The 21,890-nt window shown below is 34.7% G+C and overlaps 1 protein-coding gene across 8 annotated transcripts in view; it reads right to left on the bottom strand.

The window, feature by feature from the left end:
• The window catches only part of ZRANB3 (zinc finger RANBP2-type containing 3), a 228,935-nt gene that overhangs the window by 96,420 nt on the left and 110,625 nt on the right, over window positions 1-21,890 (bottom strand). For all 8 annotated transcript variants that reach the window (XM_073807755.1, XM_033860228.2, XM_073807756.1 and 5 more), the window contains 2 exons: window positions 6,429-6,607; window positions 3,604-3,835 (listed from right to left, as the gene is read on the bottom strand). In XM_073807755.1, the coding sequence (XP_073663856.1) occupies window positions 3,604-3,835; window positions 6,429-6,607 (411 nt within the window). The remainder of the gene's footprint in view (window positions 1-3,603; window positions 3,836-6,428; window positions 6,608-21,890) is intronic.

Genomic DNA, 21,890 nt, shown 5'->3' with positions numbered 1-21,890 from the left:
AAAAAGTACCTCGATCACCACTATCTAATTCTGGAACATTTTTATCACTCCAAAAATAAAATCTATACCCATTACTAGTCATTTCCCATTTCCCCTCTCTTCCGGTCTTGGCAACCACTAATATATTTCCATCTCCAAGAATTTGCCTATTTTGGACATTTTATAGAAATAGAATAAAAAAATATGTAGCCTTTGTGTCTGGCTTTCACTTAGCATAATGTCTTCAAGGTTCACCCATGTTGTAGAGTATATTAGTACTTTACTTCTTTTATGGCTGTATTTTGTTTATCCATTCAGCAGTTATGGACAATGGCTTTTTTCCACTTTTGGGATATCATGAATAATGCTACTGTGAACAGCTGTATATTCAATTCTCTTGGGTATATACCTAGGAATGGAATTGCTAGGTACTATAGTAATTTGATTGTTAATTTATTAAGGAACTGTCAAAGTGTTTTCCAAAGTGGCTTTGTTGCTTTACATCCTTTTTATATGACAACATACTCCTAAATAACAAATTGTTCAAAAAAGAAATCACAAGGGAAATTATTTAGAAATTAGATAAGACTTTGCAATAAATGAAACTGAGGAGATAACATACCAAAAATGAGATGCAATGAAAGCAGTGCTTAGAGGAAAATTTATATCTGTATATGTCTGTATTAAGAAAGAAGAAAGCTCTCAAATTAATAATCTAATTTTTAACCTTAAAACACTGGAAAGAAGAGCAAACTATACCCAAAACAAACAGAAGGAATAATATAACAAAGATTAGAATGGAAATGAACAAAATAGAGAATGGAAAACAACAGAGAAATAAATCAATGAGACCAAATGTTGGTTCTTGGAGAGATCAACAAAATTGACAAAACTTTAGCTCCAACGACCAAGGAAAAAAGAGAGATGGCTCAAATTACTAAAATCAGGAATGAAAGAGGGGACATCACTATCAACCTCACAGAAATACAAAAAATTATAAGGGAATTCTATGAACAATAGTATGCCAATATATTAGGTAACTTAGATGAAATGAACAAATTCCTAAAAAGACACAAAGTACCAAAACTGACTCAAAAAGAAACAATCTGAATGGACATTATTCAATGAAGAGAATGAGTTGTTAACCTAAATCGACTCACAAAGAAAAGTTCAGGCCCATATAGCTTCACCATCAAATTCACCAAATATTTAAAAAAGAAGTAATACCAATGTTTTGCAAACTCTTCTAAAAAATAGAAGAGGAAGGAACACTTTCCATCTCATTCTTTGAGGCCAGTATTACCTTAATAACAAAACTGGACCAAGATATAATTTAAAAAAAAACTACAAATCAATATCTCTTATGAATATAGACACAATAATCATCAACAAAATATTAGCAGACTGAATCTAGCAACATATGAAAGGATTATATATCATGACCAAGTGAGATTTATCTTAGAATGCAAGGTTGGTTTAACATCTGAAAATCAATGATTATAATACACCCTATCAATAGAATAAAGGACAAAAAAAAAATAAGTACCTCAATAAATGCAGAAAAAGCATTTGACAAACTCAATATCCTTTCATGATTAAACACTCAATAAACAAGAGGTAGAAAGGAACTTAACTGATAAAAGAAATTTACAAAAAGCCACAGGTAACACAGGTAATACTTAAAGGTGAAAGACTGAGGGCTTTCCTCCTAAGATTAGGAACAAAATAAAGATGCCATACTTGCCATTTCCATTCAAAATTGTACTGGAAGTTCTAGCCAGGGCAATTAAAGTAACGTATATATGATCCTGTCTACAAAAAATCCTAAGGAGTCCACTAAAAACTACTAGAAATAATAAATGAGTTCAGCAAGGTTTCAGGATACATGATCAATACATAAAAATCAATTGTATTTCTAAATACTTGCAATGAACATTCTACAAATGAAATTAAGAAAACAATTCTATTGACAACAGTATCAAAAAGAATAAAATATTTAACAAAAGAAGCATAGGACTTATCCTGTTAAAACTACAAAGCACTGTTGGAAAACAATTAAATCCTAAATAAACTGAAAGATATCTCATGTTCATGGATTTGAAGACTTAATACTGTTAACATGGCAATACACTCCAAAGTGATCTGCAGGTTCAACACAATACCTATGAAAATCTAAGCTGGATTCTCTGTAAAAAATGCCAAGTTCTACAAAAAAAATCATATGGAAATTCAAGGGACCCAGAATATCCAAAAACATCTTGAAAAAGAAAAACAAAGTTGGAGGACTCATACCAATTTCAGAACTCCTAATTTAGAACTTGTAATTTTATAGTTTTTTCTTAAAGAGTCCCAAACATCCCCAATTTGTATAACCATCGTGATCCACAAAACCAGGAATTACCCTTGCTTTGAATAGTGGCTATCCTGGGTGAGGAGTGAAGGGACTGGCATGTAATCACATGGGACACAAGGGCCACTACCGTATTGTCAGTGCTCTCTTTCTTACGGTAGGTAATCAGTAAGTGAGTATTCATTTTACTACTATCATTTAAAATACATATATCTTTTATACATTCTCCTTCTTAAATGATACATTTTATATTAAGACATAATAAACCCCATTATTCAGCGACATAATTTTGGAACGTAAGTAAATTACTTGGGGTCCACTCTCCCACTTCCAGTGAGTATCCAGAGCAAAAATATAAAAGGTAAAATTGAGAATTATACCATCACAGTCTATGTACTGTTATGTGTATTTCAGAAGACTCCCAGGGTGGAGAACAAAAGCAGAGCCTTGGTAATACTAGTAGAGATGCGATGCAATAGCTGTTTCTCAGGCTTGGCTTAAGAATCAAAAATAACAATGGACACCCTTAGTTGAGTGCTTACTATGGCACATGACAAGGTACTTTCGAAGCAATATTTCCTTTATTTCTTACAACAACCCTACCAGACAATAGGCTCATATTTTTTTCTATGACTAAGTGTACCTTAATAGACAGTGCTTCCCTAGGTTACACTGACCCTTAGAGTGTTTCACCCTTCATTTCTTCCTCTCAGCCCTCCATACCCCATCTGCCTCTTAGAGTTGTAAAAGCTAAATAGGGAATCCAACAAATGCCTTATCCCTCCATTCAAAGTGGATACCCTATCTGGTCTTCATATAAGTTCTATTTTCTGTCTACCTTCCGAAATGTGGATTTTGAAGCGAAAGAGGAACAGAGAGAAATTATGTAACACAGTATAAAAGATACAAAGTAGATTCAACACCAGTCATAAGGAGCTTATAATGTAAAATAGACTAGATAAATGAAAACTGAGACCATAGAAGAACCATTAGAACACAAGTGTGAAGAATATTACAAATGTGTACTAAATATGAAAATCTTATAATGACGGTAAAAACTATTTTTTATATATACCTGCAAGCATGGCTATGGTTCACATGTAAACAGATAAAAACAGTCATGGTAAAAGATATATTTAACTATAAATAGATATCTAGAATTTCCCAATGTGCTCTTATGGCCTTTGAGGCATCTGATTTAAAATTAAAAACTGCAAAAAACAGTGATTGATTCAATTCTTTTTTTAAAGCCCAGAGTATAAGGATTTTAATACCTCTTCAGGTCTTCCAAGTGCTGGAGTTCCTGTAAGAAGAATGGCTCGTTTGGCTTTCTGTACTACTGGCAATAAAATCCTGCTGCGAGTTGCATTTCTGGACTTCATGTAGTGTGATTCATCTACAATAACTACTTTGAAGTTCTGATTATTCAGTGCATCTATCAAAGTCTCTGCATCTGTGGTTAAAAGACCATAACCCAGAACTGTCACTTTGCTGGTCGATATTCTCCTAGAAAAGAAAATCCATGTACTTTAAAAATATTTTAGTAACCAATTTATCATTAAAAAAATACATTTCTTTGGGAAGAAACACAGAGGAGAAAGAAGAGGAAAAATAAGAAGAGATGGTACTACCGCTGAAACCCAGTATCTCTTAAGATTTTACCATCTTCAAATATGACAAATCAGAATCCAAATTTTAAATTTGGTTAACAAAACCAAATTTTTGGTTAACTGGTCTTTGGAATATTTTGACATCCAGGTAGCCACATTTACTAGGATAAGTACATTACTTTCTGAGAATATTTGCTTCCATGCACCTAGAATCATGCATAAAAAAAGTAGATACTCAAAGATTAGTTAACTATTCAATGAAGCCTTCCCACAAACAGGATAGCAGTGTTTTTCAGCTGAGGTGCTGTTGTGATTTCGAGCAAGATGATACTTAGTATTACAGGTCTGTCCAGAACACTTCAGGGCATTTCACATTCTTGAACCCTCCCATTAAAGGCCAATAGAGTCCTTGTCATTTTGACAACAAGTGAGGTCCTGGCCCTGGGGTGACAGAGTGTGGGGAAAAGAGGAGGAGGGTACCACCTCACACAGAGACACATTGGGCTAAAGTTATCTCTGATCTTTTGGACTATCTCTATAATTCACGTATCTATAATATTCTTTATCAAACTGTAATGAAATTATTCATTTATATATTTATTTCCCTTATTATATCATAAGATGGGCTGAGGACAGGAAATGTGTCTTTTTCAGCTTTGTATGTACAATGCTACGCTCCCAATGAGTTTGTAGAATGAAATAATTATACAAATAAATGCATTAACAATAAAACATATCACTCTTGTGTTTTCTATATCACCAGTGAAAAACACATGACAGTGTCAGTCTTCTGCAGTTCTCTACTCTCTAACAGAAAAGTCAGATCTCCTAAAGAGCCAGTACTAACATGAATTTTTTTTTCTTAAGGACAACTACATTTAATTCCTGGATAAATCTACTTAATATAGAGTCTTAAGAATTTCCTACTGTACTCAAATACCAGAAAAAGCTGCAGAAGAAAATTTTAGGGTTAATATCACTTAGATATACTAAGAGCAATATACAGAAGACAAGGGCTTCAAAGGTCACTGTAGCTGCTATCCTGCTACATCTTGACTAGTGGACAGTCCAGGAATAACTGGCATGACAAAAGGAGGTATATGTATTTGCAGTAAATACATGTTGCCACATGTTGCTATATACCTAAAGCTGTTTTCTTTAAGTACCTGGAAGACATTGGGTAAGTTTTTCTGCCCTTAGCTAACGTCCTGCAGAAAAGTTACACTGTAGGGTTGTAGTACTATCAAACATATCCCAACTATTATTTAAATAAAAATACTAGCCACTATTTAATCGCAATATATTTCCAAAATAACAATAAAAATTAGAAGACCTAAATGCTATTAAAAATGATAGAGGAGAAATATTTTAAAAATACTTAAATTTAACTTTTAAATAAGGTATAGCCTACAGAAAATGACTATAAAGGCCTTAATAAATTCTACATTCTCTAAATTCTTGTCTTAAATTTTATGCAGTTTTATTGTAAGAGAGAAAATTTATAATTATTGCATACATTTTATTTTGACCATGCAAATAGGGTCTAAATTTTCTTCGGCCCAGGAAGACATATTTCATTGAATTAGAGTTCCAAGGTTGAAAGAGAAAAAGGCTGCCATCTATTTTATCTGGGTCCTCCTTCCACATTTACAAAGGCCACCTTTATTTCTACAAACACTCTTTATGTTTACAACCTTAGAGAATACAATATAGTAGAATACTACCACACACGCACAAAAAAATCTAAGTATTAACATTTATTTCTAGTAGGTACATCGTTTTTTATTTGTGGATGAGAAATTGGTAATTTTCAACTTCTGAGAACATGATAATTTGCATGATTCACCCAGAAACTCAGTGTAATAAATTATTAATATTCAAATTGATTGGTTTATTCAAATTGATTGGTTTTTTCCAATGGCTAGAAAACAAAAGGAGAAAAATACAGTAGCTATACTATGACTGATTTTTAGAGTAAGGACTTCAAATAACCACAAAATAAATATTTTCAATATAGAAAATATTAAAATTATAAATTAAAATAAAAAAGTAAAATTGCCTAACATTAATTTTCAGTTATACATAAAACTTGCATACTAACAACTTAGAAAGCAAACCCAGCCATAGTTGCTGATAATAAAAGCTCAAAATCTTCAAGTTAATCCTTGAAAAGTTGTAAAATTTGTTTTTCAACCCTAAAATAGTCTGCTTAAAGTAAATTTAAGGTATATACAGCATAGGTATATTCATATATTTTTAAAGCATGTATACTTTACATTTACTTTAAAAATATACCATAAAGGAGCTTATGACATCAAATACACAGTTGGGTTTTAGATAAATAATTCATATTTTAAAGTGTAAAATAAAATTCACCATATTACTCTCTTCATTCCAAATTCTGTGATAATCTCATTCTAAACATGGCTATATGCTAAATACACACAGGAGGGCTTTTCTTTTCTTAAAGATTAAAAAGTTGTTCTTACCCAACATCAGTTTTATTCTGGATAACATTGATTTCCTCTGGGCCCAGCTCTGGGATCCATTTCTCTATTTCTTCTGTCCAAGGGTACCTCAGAGATGAAGGGACCACGATTAAAAGTGGCCATTCCTCCTTATAGAAGTAAGCGATGCCAATTGCCTGAATTGTCTTTCCTAGACCCATCTAAATTAAAAATAAATAAATGCTAAAATATTTTGAAAGAAAATGTTTATCAAATATTTTATTTAAAAGTATTATCAAAATAATTTTCCAATGTAAAATCATCTGGATTACACAGTTAATAAAGAGCTCAAGATTATCATGACATTTAAAATTTATTAAGAAAATTATATTATTTTCAAGTCATTTGTGATTGAACTTAGAGACAAAAGGACCACTAATTTAAAATAGTAGTTACACTGGTTTCAAACAAGGTTCTACTGTATAGCACAGGGAACTATATTCAATATCCTATGATAAACTGTAATGGAAGAAAATATAAAAAGAATATGTACATATGTAACTGAATCACTTTGCTGTATAGCAGAAATTAACACAACATTGTAAGTCAACTATACTTCAATTTCAAATATCAAAAAAATTAGTTATACTGATTTCATACAACTTAATTTTACAAAGATGTATGTGACCATGTATAATTCTCCTCTTGGAGAACACAAGAGTAAATACCTATACAGTACAATATCATGTAATTTTAAAGCTAGAATAAGTCCTAAATCATGCACATTTTACAATAGAAGTAAGTACAGAGAGGTTAAACTATTTGTTGAAGTTCACAGTTAACTGGATGAAAAAGTAGTATGAAAGCCCACATCACTGCTGTCTCGATTGTTTTCACAGTTATATCACACTGCCCGATCTCTAAGCTGTTCCCATTTAAAACCTGGTTACTAAATGAATGTCTATAGTGGTTTTGTTCATAATAGCCAGAAACTGGAGACAACCCAGATGTGCTTCAACTGGTGCATGAATAAAAACTGTGGTAAATCTATACAATGCAATACCATCTAGCAATAAAAAAGGAACAAAACTGGTATAGACAATCTTATTTACAAAGCAGAAACAGACACAGACATAGAGAACAAACGTATGGATACCAAGGGGGAAGGGGGGTGGGTGGGATGAATTGGGAGATTGGCATTGACATATATGCACTACTGATACTATGTATAAAATAGAGAACTTCCCTGATGGCACAGTGGTTAAGAATCTGCCTGCCAATGCAGGAGACATAGGTTCGATCCTTGGTCTGGAAAGATCCCACATGCCACAGAGCAACTAAGCCCATGTGCCACAACTACTGAGCCTGCGCTCTATAGCTCGCGAGCCACAATTACTGAGCCCACATGCCACAACTACTGAAGCCAGCGCGCCTAGAACCCGTGCTCTGCAACAAAGAGAAGCCACTGCAATAAGAAGCCCATGCACCACAACAAAGAGTAACCCCCGCTTGCTGCAACTAGAGAAAGCCTGCGTGCAGCAATGAAGACCCAACACAGCCAAAAATAAATAAAATAAAATAAATTTATTAAATAAATAAATAGTGTTTGTTCCTTTAAAAAAATAAAATACAATAGATAACTAATGAGAACCTACTGTATAACACAGGGAACTCTACTCAGTGCTCTGTGGTGACCTAAATGAGAAGGAAATCCAAAAAAGAGAGGATATATGTATACGTATAGCTGATTCACTTGGCTGTACAGTATAAACTAACACAATATTGTAAAGCAACTATACTCTAATAAAAAAAAAATCTCAAATGCATTTTGCTAAGTGAAAGTAGTCAGACCCCAAACTAGGTACTACATGATTCCATTTTTATGTCATTCTGGAAAAGACGAAACAACAGGTACAGAAAGCACACCCAGGGGCTGTGGGGTGGGAGGAGGACAGCAGCATGTGAGAAGATCTGGGGACTAACTGAACTGTTCTGTATCTTGTGGTGGCAGTTACATGCCTGCATGGAAGAACTCATGGAACTGTACACTAAGAAAGGTGAATTTAGAAGGGAGGGATAAATTAGGAGTTTGGGATTAGCAGATACACACTACTATATATAAAACAGATAAACAACAAGGACCTATTGTATAGCACAGGGAACTATATTCAATATCTTATAATAACCTATAATGGAAAACAATCTGAAAAAGAATGGATATATACATATACATATGTATAAGTACAACTGAATCACTTTGCTGTGTGCATGAAACTAACACAACATTGTAAGTCAACTATACTTCAATTAAAAAAAAAAGTGAATTTACCTAAAAGGGTGAATTATACCTCAATAATCCTGTCTTTGCAAAAAAGTAGTTACTATTATGAACCATGAGAAAGACTAAAAGGCATAGACCCTGCTTACAAGACTCTTCAAGGAGAAAAAAGACAGAAACATAAAACAATTTAAAATAAGTTTTAAATGCTGAGTGAAATGAAAGAAAAAAGAGAAAAATAAAGTTGTGGACTTTTAGCAAGCTTCCATTATGGAAACATGGTAAATGGAATGCAGGAAGTGATTTTGTTTCTGACCTGGCATATAGTAAGTGCTCAGACATTATTTGAAGGTATGAGTGAATGGATGACTAAATAAAAATCAAGGACTTTAAATTCTCTGGGACAGGCAAGACCAAGGCACAGGAAAGGTGTTTACGATTTTTAACAAAAGGGAGGAAGGTAACTGAAAAGTATTTAGTCCAAGAGCAATTATATTTTTAGTTACCATTTCAAAGTTTTGAGGCATAACATTCAAGTACAGAGTCAAAACAAAGTCTAAAAGCTTTCAGTGTTGAAACAAGATGCAGGTGAAGATAAAACATTTTTTCTACCTAGTATTTTAAGAGTAAAATTGAGGATAAGTTCGGCAGGGCTTGTTAACAGGTTAAGGTAACTTAGGAACTGACACACACACATACACAAAGCACCCTACATATTTTATTATAAAATTAAATAATTTAACACCTTAATATTCTATATCTCTTTCCAAGAAGTAGCACACAACCCAACCTTTAGGCCTGCAGAGTCAAATTTAAGATTCACCTAGTGGTAAATCTTAGCCCTAAGAGAAAAGAACAAGCTTTCACATAACTTAGTTTTGTAAATCCGAACCAAAGAGTAATTATGCACCAATATAGAGTATAATGACTGATATGTTTCCTTGTCCTCAAAACCTGCCAATCCTCAGAGCTGAAACCACTTAAACAAAATTCTGGGACCAAGTTAGTTCCAAGGCAGTAGAAATTTAAGAATTATAGATCATCACCTGGCTTGAGATCATTAGTGTTGCTTCTTTCCTGCAACAACTCTGACCATGAGCACAGTTCCAGGAACTGAGCCATGGCCTTATTTTGTGTGTGTAGACCATACCACGAACCTGTGCCCTAGTTATGAGTCCCTGGTTTTGCTTCCTTCCATGATTTCATCACTCATTTTCTTAATTTCAATTTCTCTAGAAATAGGGGTCTGTTTTGCTTCCCTGATATCCTGGGAAATAGGATTCTTTCTCTGGGACTCAGATTCTATCACCAGGTCCTTACCTTTTGCTTGTTGCTAAATTTACTTAGTGCCAATCACCTGCCTACCTGGACTTTGGTGCTCTTCACTTGGTGTGACTAACAGTGTTCTGTGTTGGCCTGCCAGGCACCCACTGATAAACTAGTTTCCAAAATTTCCTAATATTGTCTGCTACTGAGATCAAGGATGTAGGTCTTTCCAGATACTATAAAACTCTTATCAGAGGAAAACACAGGCAGGACACTCTTTGACATAAACTGCAGTAGTATTTTTTTGGATCTGTCTCCTAGAGTAATGGAAACAAAAGCAAAAATAAATAAATGCGACCTGATTAAACTTGAAAGTTTTTGCACAGCAAAGGAAACCATAAAAGAAACGAAAAGACAACCCACAGAATGGGAGAAAATATTTGCAAATGATGTGACCGACAAGGGATTAATTTCCAAAATATACAAACAGCTCATACAGCTCAATATCAATAAAACAAACAACCAAAGCAAAAAATGGGTGGAAGATCTAATTAGACATTTCTCCAAAGAAGACAAACAGATGGCCAACAGACACATGAAAAGATGCTCAACATCACTAATTATTGGAAAAATGCAAATCAAAATTACAATGAGGTATCACCTCACACTAGTCAGAAAGGCCATCATCAAAAAGTCTACAAATAGTAAATGCTGGAGAGGGTGTGGAGAAAAAGGAACCCTCCTACACTGCTGGTGGGAATATAAATTAGTGCAGCCACTATGGAAAACAGTATGGAGGTTCCTTTAAAAACTAAAAATAGAGTTACCATGTGACCCAGCAATCTCACTTCACAGCATGTAACTGGAGAAAACTCTAATTCAAAAATATACATGCACGGGGATGTTCATAGCAACACTAAACCCAGTAAAAAAAACCAAGCCAGTCTCCTTTCCTTGTTTTCTCCAGCTATTTTCATACCTGCTTAGGAGCCTACCCTGCTCTCCCTGGAAAGCAGTATGTGAGTAAATAAACTTTTTCACATCCTATTGACATCTGTGCGGTATCATCATTCTGGACATCTGAACCAAATTTTGGGTGAAAGAGTCCGTTCTGCCTCTTTAGGGTGACAACAGCCAAGGAAAGCCATTCCTCAATATATATCAATAAGCAGGCATTGTGAACTAAATGAAAAGTTTTCCTTGAGTTTCATTAGCTTGAATGAAAAATCTCAGAATCTGATTAACTTGGAATCACTGAAAAGAATGAATTTCTGAATCTGCATACCTGATTCAGGTATCTGATTTATCTGAAGATAATACCCTATCCTGGTTGGAGAATTCACCTAAAAAATGAAATTCCCATTAGTTTTTATCTAGTTATTTTTCATGGTAACAACCCCAAATCTTCTATTCATCATTTCTTTGTTAAAAGATCATGTAGTTAAATGACTAATAGTGACTTCTACAAATTAGAAAGATAATCAGTTGCTAATGTTCTTAGGTATTTATTTTTTAAATATTTGCTGTTGATTTTTCCTTTTTTGGGCACCATCAGAAGATAAAGTTTGATAGGACAAACTCTAACAAAACATGATTCCAAATTAAAAAATAAAAGTATATTAGTGTAATTTCATGTTCCCATTAAGGAAAGAAATTATACATAGCATAGAATAGCTGAGTTCTAGATAAAATTTATCAATAGGAAAATAATTGGCTGAAACTACTTTTCCCCTAGAAATAAACTTTTTAATTATGTACGTATAGGTGGTTCAAAGCTCTGAGCTCTAACTACCACAGAATCTGTTAAAGTGGAACCGTCCAGTGTTTCATAATGATTAAGCCTAAATCACCTACTTGGAACAAAAGCCTTGACTCAGTAATAATACAACTGTTTAGGTTAATTACATAGGAAGAATTAAAAAGAATACATTAACTTCAAGAGAACATTTTTTCAATATTTTCAAAATAACGAATCACTATTATACTGAGGAGAACAATTTTAGGTTTTCTAAATGTCTTTCCATAAAATTAAGAGCAACTAAATAACAATGATCCTAACTGACACATTGAATTTCAGTTTCAATTTTTTGTATTGTGATGGCTTTTATACAGCAATTGTATACAAAAGATGCCTGCTGATTGAAAATTTTTTGAAACTAGAAATTTTGCCAATTTTACAGTTATAAGCAGCTTGTGGATTGTCTTTAGAATAGGTGGCCTATTTGTTCTAGAAGATACCCCTTTGGAGGACTTTTAAGGTATGTAGATTTTAAATCTTAATGAGGAACTAAATTAAGTAAAGAAACCGACATAGAAAAATGTTAGACTGAAATCCTATGTTCTATTATTTATCATTGTTAAGGAAGTGTATGTTTTAGCAGAAGTATTTAAATGTTCTTAATTTTCTTTCCTATATAGAGGTTTAGATGGTATATCTGAAAATTATTGTTTATTCTTAAAGGGGAAAGAGAGAAAGAGAGAGAGGGAGAGTGTGTGTGTGTGTGTGTGTGTGTGTGTGTGTGTGTGTGTGTGTTCATTCATGTGCTCTTGTCTCACACGGGACTAGGAGCAGGAAACAGACCACAGGAATATGGACATACAGGCCTGATCTTCTCTTTACTCAAGAATGAATAGGCTACGCTTTGGGAAATGTGCTGTCACACTTCCCTGATGGTCTGGCTCTTCCTCATGGATTGAAGCAAGCTTTCCCGTGAAGGAAATACACTAGGATCATGTGAGGCTGGAAAGGAAGTAGGCCTTAGAGGGCAGCAGGACAGGGCAGAAATCTTCTCTCTCTAAAGACAAAGACACTGAGTTGAGGCTGAAGCACTTGAGTGAACTCGAGTAGGCCTGTACTCCAAAGCACGGTTCATGATGCCCATGAGAGGGATAGCAAAAAGTGAAGCAGTGAGAAGCCTCTGCAATGGACAGAGAGGCTGGATCTGAGCAAATGTGCTTGAAGAATACTATTTCTAGTATTAGCAGTTAACTGCTACACCCTTAGTGTTGTAGTTTTATTCTAACCAAGTCTCTAGGAAATTTTATTAAAAGTCACAGCTTTACAAATGGGGTAAAGTATTATCAACAGACAAATCTGAGTAAAGAGTATAGGGATGTTCTTTGTACTATTCATATTCCCGCAACTCTTCTGTAAAGACGAAGTAACTTTCAAATAAAAAACTGGAAAAAAAAAGTTACTGCTCTATGACCTACTGTCGGTTGTGCTGAGAGGAAGGACAAGAGGGCTGTCCTATATTTTAAAAGGAGTGGCCAAGAAGAAATGCTTCTAGACTATTCCAGACAGTACTAAAAGGAGAAAAACTTCTAAATTCTCTTTAAATTATTTTAAAAAGTCAGCAAAACATGGGTACTAAAACATGAAAGGCAGCACAAAAGATAATCAAAGATCAATTTCACATGTGATTATTGAGAAAACACTTTAAGGAGACTAAGAATATAGAATTCAGTAGACCTTTAATAGAATAAATAACATGACCAAGAGGAGTTCAAGTACAGGAATAAAAAAACTTTTCAGTGTAAGAAAGTCTGTTACTATAATTCACAATGTTAATAAATCAAAGGGAAAATGTCATATGATAATCCTTAGATGCTGAAAAGGCAACTATAAAATTTGACTTTAATTTCTGATAAAACTCTTTATTATTAACTATTACTAAAAGGAAAATCTCTTCACATTAGAAAAAAGTACGTATCTCAACCAAAAAGGCTGTACCATGTTTAATGGAGAAAAAACGTTCCCACCAATATCAGAAACAGGAGAAAGAAATGACAAATATAAACATTAGAACAGATGGGCAAAAAGTTTATTAGTTGCAAATAATGTGACCACGTACATAGAAACCAAAAGAATTAATAGAAGAATTACTATTAGTAATTCTTTTACTATTAGTAATAGTAAAATTAACTTGGAATAGTAAATATTAATAGTTAATAGTAAAATTAACTTGGAATAGTAAAATTAACTTGGAATTTTAATAGTAAAATTAACTTGGAATTAACTTGGAATAGTAAAATTACTATTAGTAATTACTTCCAAAAGTCATAGTAGTAATATCTACTATTACTACCTAATTACTATTAGGTAGTAATACCTAAGTATCACCTAAAGAATTTTGGTAAGTGGCTACTTCCAAATTATTATGAAAAAAGTCTGGTCCTTCGAAGGAATATTCAAAACAGAGCAATGAAACAGAGGAGAATGTAGAAGCAAGACATATATGGGAATTGAGCATGTGATAAAGGTGGCATTTTGGGGGAAAAAATGGTTCATTCAACTAATGATGTTAGGAAAATTAATTAATAAAGGAAACCAGAATATGTTGCCCCAAAACATGCCTCTCTGACATAAAAATTATTTTGAGCTGAAGGCAATTAGGAAGTACTAAATGCAGAAAAAACTCCCTCCTTCCCACCTAAAGGCAGGAAATAAATTTTCCTTTTCCTGGAGACAGACTCTTATCAGTCCAGGAAGGCACCAGAGGAATCTACAAACAAACTTTGTTAAACTAACCCTTATCTTCCTAGTTACATTTTCACCATTTACTACTCCTAGCCCAAACTCCTTTGCCTGGTCAATTCTTCACAAATTTATTGTCTGATTGTCTGAAAGGTATAAAAACTTCCTGCTCTGGTCACTTCTTTGAGTCTTCATTCTCTTGTGATGGCTCTCATGTATATGAAAAAATTCAATATAATTTGTATGCTTTACTCCTGTTTATCTGTCTTTGTCAGTTTACTTTTCACAGCCAGCCAGGGACCCTAAGAGGGTCAGGGAAAACTTTTTACTTCTCTACACTAACCACTTGGAAAAATAATACAAGTAGGTCTTTGCCTCACCTCTCACTAGAAGTCAATTTCCAGAAAGATCAAATATATATATACTGGGACTTCCCTGGTGGCCCAGTGGTTAAGATTACATCCTTCCAATGCAGGGAGCGTGGGTTTGATGCCTGGTCGAGGAACTAGGATCCCACATGCCTCATGGCATGCCCCACCCTCCCCCCCCCAAAAAAATATATACACACTAAGAAGTAACACATATAAAAGTGATAGAAAAAAGATGTGTAGAAATAAAAATAAAAACAGAGTAGACATTTAAATTCATTATATCAACTCCAAAAAGCATAAAGGAAAATACAAAAAGAACTATGTGGAAACCAAAAAAAACCCAGAATTGTAATACAAATGACTGAAGGCCAAGTTCCTCAATTTATGAAAAGTTTCTAGCAGAAAGGAAAAAAAAAAAAAAAAAAGGACAAACAATCCAATAGAAAAATGGAGAAAAGAACTGAATAACCCACTCATATATGTAAAGTACGTTCAACAACCATCAAAAGATGCCCAAGGTCACTCATACTTAGGGATGAAGAAATCAAAACTTTGAGAACCCATTTTTTCACCTACAGAATAAGACGAATAAAAACTAAAGATTTGATAACAGTGTTGGAGCAAGTTTGGAGAAATTTACACTTGTACACTATTGTAGATATAAATAGTGATTTGACCATCCAGCAAGTCCAATACTTTGACTTTATTCAGGGATATACTTGCATAGTATGCTGAATCATTAAAGAAGAGACCAGTTAGAGAAATTATGGTACCTCCATACAATGAGATATTATCTAATCATTTAAAAATATGAAATAGATCTATATGCTGATATGGAAAGGCTGGTAAGTCATAGGCTGCAAAATAGTATGTGGAAAAGAAAAATAGTATGGTAAATATGATCCAGTTAGTATTGAGAGAGAGAAGGGAAGAGGGGAGAAAGAAAGAGAGAAGGGGGGGCAGGAAGAAAGGGAAGAAGGGAAGGAGGGAGGATGGAAGGAACTACTGATAGTGTTACCACTGGAGGGAGGGCCTGCACGGGTAGGACCGGAAGGAAAATGCTGACTTTGAGCTCGTATTAAGTCTTCCGTGCAGTGTACATATCCCGTCTGAAAAAATATTACTTGGAGGGGGATGGTAAAAGACAGAGAGAAAAGTTCTTTTAAAAATATGCAAGAGGCTATTCAAGAAGTAGCAAATTTCTGAGTATTAAATTTAAGTGTTGGGCTTCCCTGGTGGTGCAGTGGTTGAGAGTCCGCCTGCCGATGCAGGGGACACGGGTTCGTGCCCCGGTCCGGGAAGATCCCACATGCCGCGGAGTGGCTAGGCCCGTGAGCCATGGCCACTGAGCCTGAGCGTCCGGAGCCTGTGCTCCGCAACGGGAGAGGCCACAACAGTGAGAGGCCCACGTACCGCCAAAAAAAACCACTTAAGTGTTTATGCCAAAATCTGGTCATCAACTGTGACCTTATAACAAAGTCAGTCTATTAAAGTACTCTGACGTTTAGGTGGGGTGGGGGGTGGTGGAGGAGGGAGAGGAATAAGGAGAGGGAGCAACATGAATTAAACGCACATATTTAAGTGCAGAATGAAAGAAGAACTCTTCCAAAAGAAATAATGGTAAAACTCACACGTAAGGAAAAATGAAGACGCAAAAAATGTAGAAGCCTAGGGTTGCATGATGTCTCATCCTATTTCTGCTGATGATAAGGTCGAGACTCAGAGTAAGTCACTTTTCCTAATATGTTTGGATTTTCAATCTGTAACAGTGTGGAGGCTATGTATTATATTACTCATTTCAAGGGAATAAGTGGGAAAATGTATAAGGAATAATTTATGTTTCCTGGGGAAAAACAATTTCACTCAATAAAAGAAAGAACAATCGCAATGTTTTGAACTACAGAACACAGAAAGGAAAACAATAAACACAGACTATAATATTTTAGAAGAATTTTGAGTTATACGTGTAATGCGGGCAGCAATCTGTCAAAATCTTCTGTGATGTTCATTGAAGGGTAGCAGAATATGCCACCCCAAAATATGCCTCTTTGGCATAAGGATTACTCTGTGCTATATTTTTGAAAAATAGCACACACAGGAAAAGCTTTGAAGATGAAGTAGAAGTTACCCTTTTGAAAGGAAAATTTATAAAAGAAAACTCTATTTTAAGGGCATCTCCCTCTCCATACCTGGAATAGAGGGATGACTCTTAAATTACAAGAAACTCTTACCAATGAAGAAGGCACTGACAAATCCACATAACAAATCTTACACTTGTTAACCATGCTTTTCCTGGAAACTTCCTATAAAACCCCTCCTCCACCCCTGGCCCCTACGTTATTTCTTTTGTGTTTAGCTGAACATGGTATTTAAGGTGGTGGCTTGGGCCATTTAAGGAATTTTACTCATGTTTCCTAGGTATCTCCCCTGTATACATGTTAATAAACTCCTGTTCGTTTTTCTCTTGCTAATCTGTATTTTATTACAGGGATTCTCAACCAAGAATTGAGAAGCGTAGAGGAAAAATTATTTTTCCTCCTCTACATTCATATTTAATCTTAAAATGGTCACAAGATAGTAAAAATGAGGTAACTATGATGTAACAAGTTCAGATGTGTATGTATTATCATTCAACCATTACTACTCCTAAGGTACAATTTGAATTAATAAAAGATCATGGGGCTTTCCTGTTGACATAGTGGTTAAGAATCCGCCTGCCAATGCAGGGGACATGGGTTCAAGCCTGGTCCGGGAGAATCCCACATGCCACGGAGCAACTAAGCCCGTGAGTCACAACTACGGAGCCTGCGCTCTAGAGCCCGTGTGCCACAACTGTTGAAACCCACGCACCTAGAGGCCATGCTCCACAACAAGAGAAGCCACTGCAATGAGAAGCCCGCACACCACAACGAAGACTCAGGCCCCCTCACCGCAACTAGAGAAAGCCTGCACGCAGCGACAAAGACCCAATGCAGCCAAAAATTAATTAATTTTTTTAAAAAGTTCATGATAGAATAATACAGATTGATAATGCTCGATAGTTCAGAAGTAGATGTTCCATATATTTTTCATATCTTAAAAAATCTGTTTTGTAATATTAAAATCACATGAGAGGGCTTCCCTGGTGGCGCTGTGGTTGAGAGTCCGCCTGCCGATGTAGGGGACATGGGTTCGTGCCCTGCTCCGGGAAGATCCCACGTGCCGCGGAGCGGCTGGGCCCCGTGAGCCATGGCCGCTGAGCCTGCGCGTCCAGAGCCTGTGCTCCGCAACGGGAGAGGCCACAGCAGTGAGAGGCCCGCGTACCGCAAAAAAAAAAAAAAAAGAAAAAATCACGTAAGTGAACTCTAATAAGATTCTTTACATTTTCTCCATATGTATTATAGGATTAGTGTCTTGGCAATTTCTTGAAAATGAGAGCCCAAAACAACACAAAGAGCACAATTATAGATGCTTAGGGGAAAAAAAAGAAAGAAAAAAGGAAAAAAAGAAAACATGATCCAATCTTTTGGTAATGTTCTAGGTTCTTAAAATCTATTATACTTATGAATCATTTGGATATTAGTTAAAAATTCAGACTCTAAGGCACCAAATCCCCAAATCCTGACTTGAAAGAACTGGACTTTTAAAATAAGGACCCCTAAAGCAATTCTCATGGGGATGGCTCTCAGGCTGCATTTTGAGAATAACTACTCTAAAGATTAAACCTTAGAGAAAAATATCTCAGAGTGCTTTTGCCTAATTTTTTGCCATTTTCTCCCCAGGAGAAAAAAAAGAGAAAAACCAAACTTAACGTTTTCAGGATTTTATTCTTGAACTTCTTATTAATTGCTGGAGAACCTTGTTCCTTAACTGATTTTCAACTCCAATTCTAAGGCAGTATAAACACAGTGCTTTCTATTTCGCTATATAGTATACAGAATAACTTAAAAATATATATATATCTTTATTGGAGTATAATTGCTTTTAGAATAACTTTAACAAAAACAGAATTTGGCTTCTAACTTCATAATCTATTTAGATAAACTAACAATTTAATAGAAAAAGAATTTCAGAAGTTTAATAAAGGCTCTGGAAAGGATTCTAATTTGTGTATTAATTTGATTATCTGTTATTTCAGGTAAGCAAAGCACTATATTTAAGCCATTATAAACAAAACTGTTTAACAACTGGAGGAATAAATAACTTATATCACTAAAATTTCTAGTTGTAATGAACAGAGAAATCAAAAAGAGTGCATTTAAGGGAAGAAAAATGTATGAAAAATACAAAATTATCCATGTTGTATAATAACGCTATGAATATGCTGATCACAAATGTAAACAAAGGAGTCTTTCAAAAGTATATGAAAACAAGGACTAAGAAACAAAAGAAAGACAGTGAACATTTGCACTTGGCAAATTGATTATTGCCAATAATGATCAGAGATCAACTCGACCAGAGATTTTATAAAAGAGAAAACAATTCTTTACTTGGATAGTGTAAATAATTACAGCATGGTGTTTTATATCCTTTTTTATGTGGTAACACTATAATTAATTTGAAGACAACATCAGAATAAAGAATAAAGAACCTCATGTTGAAATTCAGACAGTATATTAAAATAATATTTTCTTCATTTATATAATCGTGGTGGAAGTGAAGTAAATAAATAAGGTCACCACTTATTTCTGACAAGAAGAAAATTACTTTTGCTTTCAAAATAAGAAATCAAATGCAAATCAATCAAAAGATTCAGAGAAAAAATTTTACGAGGTTATTAGAATGTTTTCAGTTGAACTAGTACTTGTATTAATCTGTCATTCTTGTGTTGACACATAGCAATCACTTTAGAACCATTAGAAAGAAACTGAAATTTCAATCCAGTCATTTTTGAAAATGTAAATTAAGCAATGTCAGAGATTCACTACTCAAATTCAGAACTGAGACCCATTTAAAATGGGTCATATATTATAATAAAAAGGAAGTAAAAAGGAAGCCTTCATAAGGTAAGTTTTTTTTTTTAAGAAAAGAATAATAAATGGTTACATAAAATGAAAAGCAAACAAGCAAGAAGAAAAAAAATGCTAATCACATCTTCTACCACTTGCCAAAATGCCACTATTGACTAAAAATAGAGCCCTACTGAGTTGGGTAGATAGCTGTCAAAGGTTAAAAAGTAAAGGATGATCATCAAAGACTGGGATTAGGCATTATTTGCTGAAAAGGAAACAAGAATGTGAATCCAATAAGGCTGCAAAATCAATTTGTCATTCTAAGGAAAAGACATGGACTGCTATCAAAAATAAAAATTGCTGTTTAAATTGGCTTAGGCAATAAAGAAACACTAGGACTATTAAGAAATAAGAAAGAGAAAACCAGGAATGTTTGTAAACATTAAATGCCTAAAAATTAATTTTTGTATGTTTAGAGAATATTTAAAGAGATGATTTTGGGGGCTAAAAATCAACCAACCCACATCAAGATAAAATTTCCTGGGTCCAAACTATAAAGTTTTTCCCTCTAGAGTGGAATTTGTATAGATTGTTTCTGTATTAGACAGAGTTACAGATAATTTCTCCTACAATGCAATGTCACATGAACCCCAGGGAAGTATTATATAGCAAAGTGAAATATATTTGGTTTCTAACATTTTTATTGGATAGGGATGTGCCTTGTTTTCCCAATATAACTAAATATATTGTAGAATAACTTCTGTGATCTTTCTCTTCCTTTGTCTTCTACTAGAACTAATAATGGCTCCAAATTTCTTAAATGAATCTATATACAGAATATGCTCAGAAGTGCACAGCCCGTCAATTATTATATAAGGAATTCAATTTTACTCCATAAAAAGAAATGAGATATGTCAAAATTATGATAATGGAATCATATGCTAGTCACAGTCCTCATTTATTAAATATTATCCATGTCAAAATAAAAAATTGATTCTGGTTTTTTTGTTTTTTTTTTTTGCAGTACGCGGGCCTCCCACTGCTGTGGCCTCTCCCGTTGCGGAGCACAGGCTCCAGACGCGCAGGCTCAGCGGCCATGGCTCACGGGGCCCAGCCGCTCCGTGGCATGTGGGACCTTCCTGTACCTGGGCACGAACCCATATCCCCTGCAACGGCAGGCGGACTCCCAACCACTGCGCCACCAGGGAAGCCCCTGATTCTGGTTTTATGGAACCAGTTGACTAGAGAAAATGTATATATCTGAACTTCAGAAATTTTAGTGAAAATGTTATCTAAGAAAATTGTCTTATGACACAAATTCAAATTGGCTTTAGAATCAAAATAAATGTTACTTGCAAAGTGTTAATAAGTATAACAATAAATAATAAAAGTTAATTTATACGGAGAAGTTGCATATGTTAAGATCTAACCTGGGCTTGACTTGACTTTACGAAATGCTAGTGATGTTAAAAGTAGAGAAAACAGTTCATTAGATTCATTTGAACACTCTGTCATAAACTAATAAGGTAAAGAAAATTTTAAATACTATAAAAACGTTGGAATAAAAAAGTAATGGGGCTTCCCTGGTGGCGCAGTGGTTGAGAGTCCATCTGCCGATGCAGGGGACACGGGTTCGTGCCCCGGTCCGGGAAGATCCCACATGCCGCAGAGCGGCTAGGCCGGTGAGGCATGTCTGCTGAGCCTGCGCGTCCGTAGCCTGTGCTCCACAATGGGAGAGGCCACAATAGTGAGAGCCCCGCGTACCGCAAAAAAAAAAAAAAAAAAAAATTAATGAATGTTAGGAATTAATGGTAAAATTTTAAAAGAAACTCAATTGAAAAGTTGATATATTATGAATAACCTAAAATAGGGATTTTAAATAAAAGTGTACTGAAAAGTGAAGGAATAGCTGATATTACTTCATTTATTTTTTCTAATGTTATTTATCATTAATAGCCTCAGTACTAATATTAATAAAAATATATAAAGAGTCATTTCATTTTATGTGTAAACTCACTTAAGACAGGGAAGCAAAAGGCCTTGGAGTAGCAAAAATGAAGACTAACTAAGAAGCAGACACAGGCCAGAGGTTAAGACTCTGCGCTGTCACTGCAGGGGGTGCAAGTTCGAGCCCAGCTCAGGGAACTAAGATCCCACATGGCGCACGGCACAGCCAAAAAA

Source organism: Tursiops truncatus, chromosome 7 (genome assembly GCF_011762595.2).
Source record: "Tursiops truncatus isolate mTurTru1 chromosome 7, mTurTru1.mat.Y, whole genome shotgun sequence".
In the NCBI taxonomy this organism is placed as follows: domain Eukaryota; kingdom Metazoa; phylum Chordata; class Mammalia; order Artiodactyla; family Delphinidae; genus Tursiops; species Tursiops truncatus.
The sequence above is the reverse complement of the archived record's forward strand: the minus strand, read 5'-3'. Positions and strand labels throughout refer to the sequence as shown.